General features: G+C 31.1%; 1 protein-coding gene across 1 annotated transcript; it reads left to right on the top strand.

Moving 5' to 3' along the window:
- Positions 1-240: 240 nt before the first annotated feature.
- Positions 241-2,580, top strand: LOC128195375 (protein FAR1-RELATED SEQUENCE 11-like). Its single transcript, XM_052872653.1, has 5 exons — positions 241-1,089; positions 1,225-1,495; positions 1,550-1,635; positions 1,759-2,317; positions 2,429-2,580. The coding sequence occupies exons 1-5, from the start codon at positions 241-243 to the stop codon at positions 2,578-2,580; spliced, it is 1,917 nt and encodes a 638-aa protein (XP_052728613.1).
- The last annotated feature ends 549 nt before the right edge of the window (positions 2,581-3,129 follow it).

The raw sequence follows: 3,129 nt of genomic DNA, 5'->3' as shown, positions 1-3,129 counted from the left end.
AAGTTAAATAGTCTATTATATGAATATATATATATATATATATATATATATATATATATATATATATATATATATATAATTTGTACATCTAGTTATAATTTTTGTCTTATCTAATTTTATCTAATTTTCACAAGTATAATGACATCCGAAGGAATTGGTAATTGGCCTCAAGGGTTATTTAGAGATGATGATTCAACATCTGCAGATGATGAAATTAGAGATATTAGTGAAGATGATGAAATGGAAGAGATCTTGAATAAACCTATGGTTGAAGGCGAATATGCCAATGACTCAACTCTTTACAAAGGAAAATTGTTTAACAGCGACACCGATGCTTACAATTTTTATTGTTTATTTGCAAAGACTTCTGGTTTTTCAGTTAGACGTGGACATAGTTACAAACGGATCAACAATAACATTGAAGATATATATAAAAGAAAGTTTATTTGTCACCGAGCAGGTGTTGCTAAACAAAGAAAAATTACAGAAGTAGAAAACCAAAGGAAACGAAAAAGTTCCAGATGTAATTGTAGTGCAAAATTGTTGATATCTAAAAGAACATTTGGCTTCGAGGAAAAATGGATGGTTACATGTTTCGAAAACTCTCATAATCATGCGTTATTAGATGAGAAAGAAATTCGATTTCTTCCAGCTTATCGTGATATCCCTATTAATGATCAAGCTCGTATATTATTATTATCGAAAGTTGGTTGCTCGGTAAGTCTCATTATGAGAGTGCTTGAAGCGGAGAAAGGGATAGAGGCAGGACATCTACCATTTCTGGACAAAGATATTAGAAATTTTATTAAATCTCAAAGTAGCATTGATAAAGAGAACGACGCTTCAGGTGTTCTCAAATTATGCAAAGATTTGAAAGACAAAGATGATGCTTTCCAATATGATTTTACATTGGATGAAAGTAACAAGTTGGAACATATTATTTGGGTATTTGGTGATTCGATGCGAGCATATGAAGCTTTTGGGGATGTGGTTGTCTTTGATACTACGTATCGGATTAATCGTTATGATATGCCTCTTGGACTATGGGTTGGAATTGATAATCATGGAAGTTCCATTTTTTTTGGTTGTGTTCTATTAAGGGATGAGAAGATACCTTCCTTCACATGGGCTTTAAAGGTAAGTTATAATTATTTGTTGTTATTTTTGTTTCTTAAATATTAACTTTTGTATTTTCATAATTTTTATTATTTTTTATATTTTCAGAGTTTTGTACGCATTGTCAAAGGAAAATATCCACAAACAATTCTAACTGATCAAGACCATGCACTTAAAGAAGTTGTTTCAACAGAATTGCCAAATACAAAGCATGCTTTTTGCATATGGCATATTGCGACAAAGTTGCCAACTTGGTTTTCTTTCGTTTTGGGTACAAAATATGACGACTTCAAAACTGAGTTTTATAGGCTATATAATTTAGAATGTGAAAGTGATTTTGAACAACAATGGGATTTGATGGTTGACCGCTTTCATGTAAGTAATAACACATACATTGAGGCATTGTATTCTCATCGTCAATTTTGGGCCTTAGCCTATTTGAAAGAATTCTTTTTCGCTGGGATGACGACAACCGGACGTTCAGAATCTATAAATTCATATATTAAAAGATTCTTGGATGTTAAAACGAGTTTGGTGGACTTTGTGAATCAAGTAAGAATATATTATTGTTTGGTGCTACAAGTTTTTTCTCTTCCTTTTTTATAATCAACTTATAAGTTTTTCATATTTCCTTTTTTTAAGGTTGGAGTTGTTGTGAACATTAGAAATCAAGTTGGAGAAGAGGCGAGAATGCGTCAAAAGTATCATAATCCTCTAATGAAAACGAGTTTTCCGATTGAGGAACATGCTGCATCCATACTCACACCATATGCCTTTGAGTTGCTTCAACATGAGATTGAGTTATCTACAAAATATGCAGCAACTGTGATTAACAATGACTCTTACTTGGTGCGGCATTATACCAAACTTGATGGAGGTCGTTCTGTAACTTGGATAAAGGAAAAAAATTCAATTCGTTGTTCTTGTAAACAATTTGAATTTTCTGGGATACTATGTAGACATGCTATTCGAGTGTTGTTGAAGAATGACTATTTTAGCATTCCAGAAGAATATCTTCTTTCTCGATGGAGAAGAGAAAGCTCATTGATCCCACAATCAAGACACATAATCAACTATAATGATAACTCCTCTGTTGAGTTTCGATCACTCGTGCAATGTTTAGAGGTTGAATCTTTAAAGACCAAAGATCGAGTTGAAGTAGCTACTAAAGAGTTAAAGAAAGTCATTCACTATTTAAAAGGCATGCATGATGTTCAAGAAAATTCAATTGATCTAGAACATGGTGTTTTAAATGTTGATGAGTGTGATGTTGAAAATCCTATCACTTCTAAAACAAAAGGTCGACCAAGAGGATCAAGGGCAAAAGGAGGAGTTGAAGCTGCAAAGAAGTCTCATCATTGTCATTATCCTAATTGTGGTGGAACCGATCATGACTCACGAAATTGTCCAATTAAAAGGAAGAAAGATTCATTATTAGCTTCTCAATCATCTCCTAATAAGTAATGCATGATTCTGTTGTATTCTAAAGTTTCATTAATTTGTAATATGTAGGTGATTGATTGAGAGTGACATGTATTGGTTATATTTTCCTCTTAATTAAACTTGTGATATTGGTTATATTATGTGATTGTTGCACTACTTTTTTCAGTAGAACTTTATTACACTACACTATATTTTTCAAGACGGTGAAAATGGAGACAAAACAAAACGCATAAATTTCCTAAAAATGAAATACCAAAAACGACATTCATTTTTCTCATTATTTACTAACACAAAAATGACTATACCTTTTTTTTTTATTATACGTTATTACATAACATTTAATAATAATAACCATTTTTAACTTATTATAAACTAGTTTTAGTTCTTAGAGAAACTTATTTTATTTTCTTTTTCTTATTTTCTTCTCCTTAAAAAAAGTGTTTATATAGATGTTCATGTAAATAAGTCTAATGTTAAAAAACAACAAATACATAAACTGTTTTTTGTAGTACCTCAATTCTAGCACAGTGTTACAGAAAAAGGAGTGTTTTACTTATTTAATGACTTCAT

The sequence above is a fragment of the Vigna angularis genome, chromosome 2 (assembly GCF_016808095.1).
Source record: "Vigna angularis cultivar LongXiaoDou No.4 chromosome 2, ASM1680809v1, whole genome shotgun sequence".
Lineage (NCBI taxonomy): Eukaryota > Viridiplantae > Streptophyta > Magnoliopsida > Fabales > Fabaceae > Vigna > Vigna angularis.
The sequence above is the reverse complement of the archived record's forward strand: the minus strand, read 5'-3'. Positions and strand labels throughout refer to the sequence as shown.

Excerpts from the sequence above, each read along its gene's own strand:
- LOC128195375 (XM_052872653.1), top strand. The coding sequence starts at position 241 with ATGGAAGAGATCTTGAATAAACCTATGGTTGAAGGCGAATATGCCAAT. Across the intron at positions 1,090-1,224 it reads GTTCCATTTTTTTTGGTTGT|AGTTTTGTACGCATTGTCAA; the intron begins GTTCTATTAAGG and ends TTATATTTTCAG. Across the intron at positions 1,496-1,549 it reads GGTTGACCGCTTTCATGTAA|CCTATTTGAAAGAATTCTTT; the intron begins GTAATAACACAT and ends TTTGGGCCTTAG.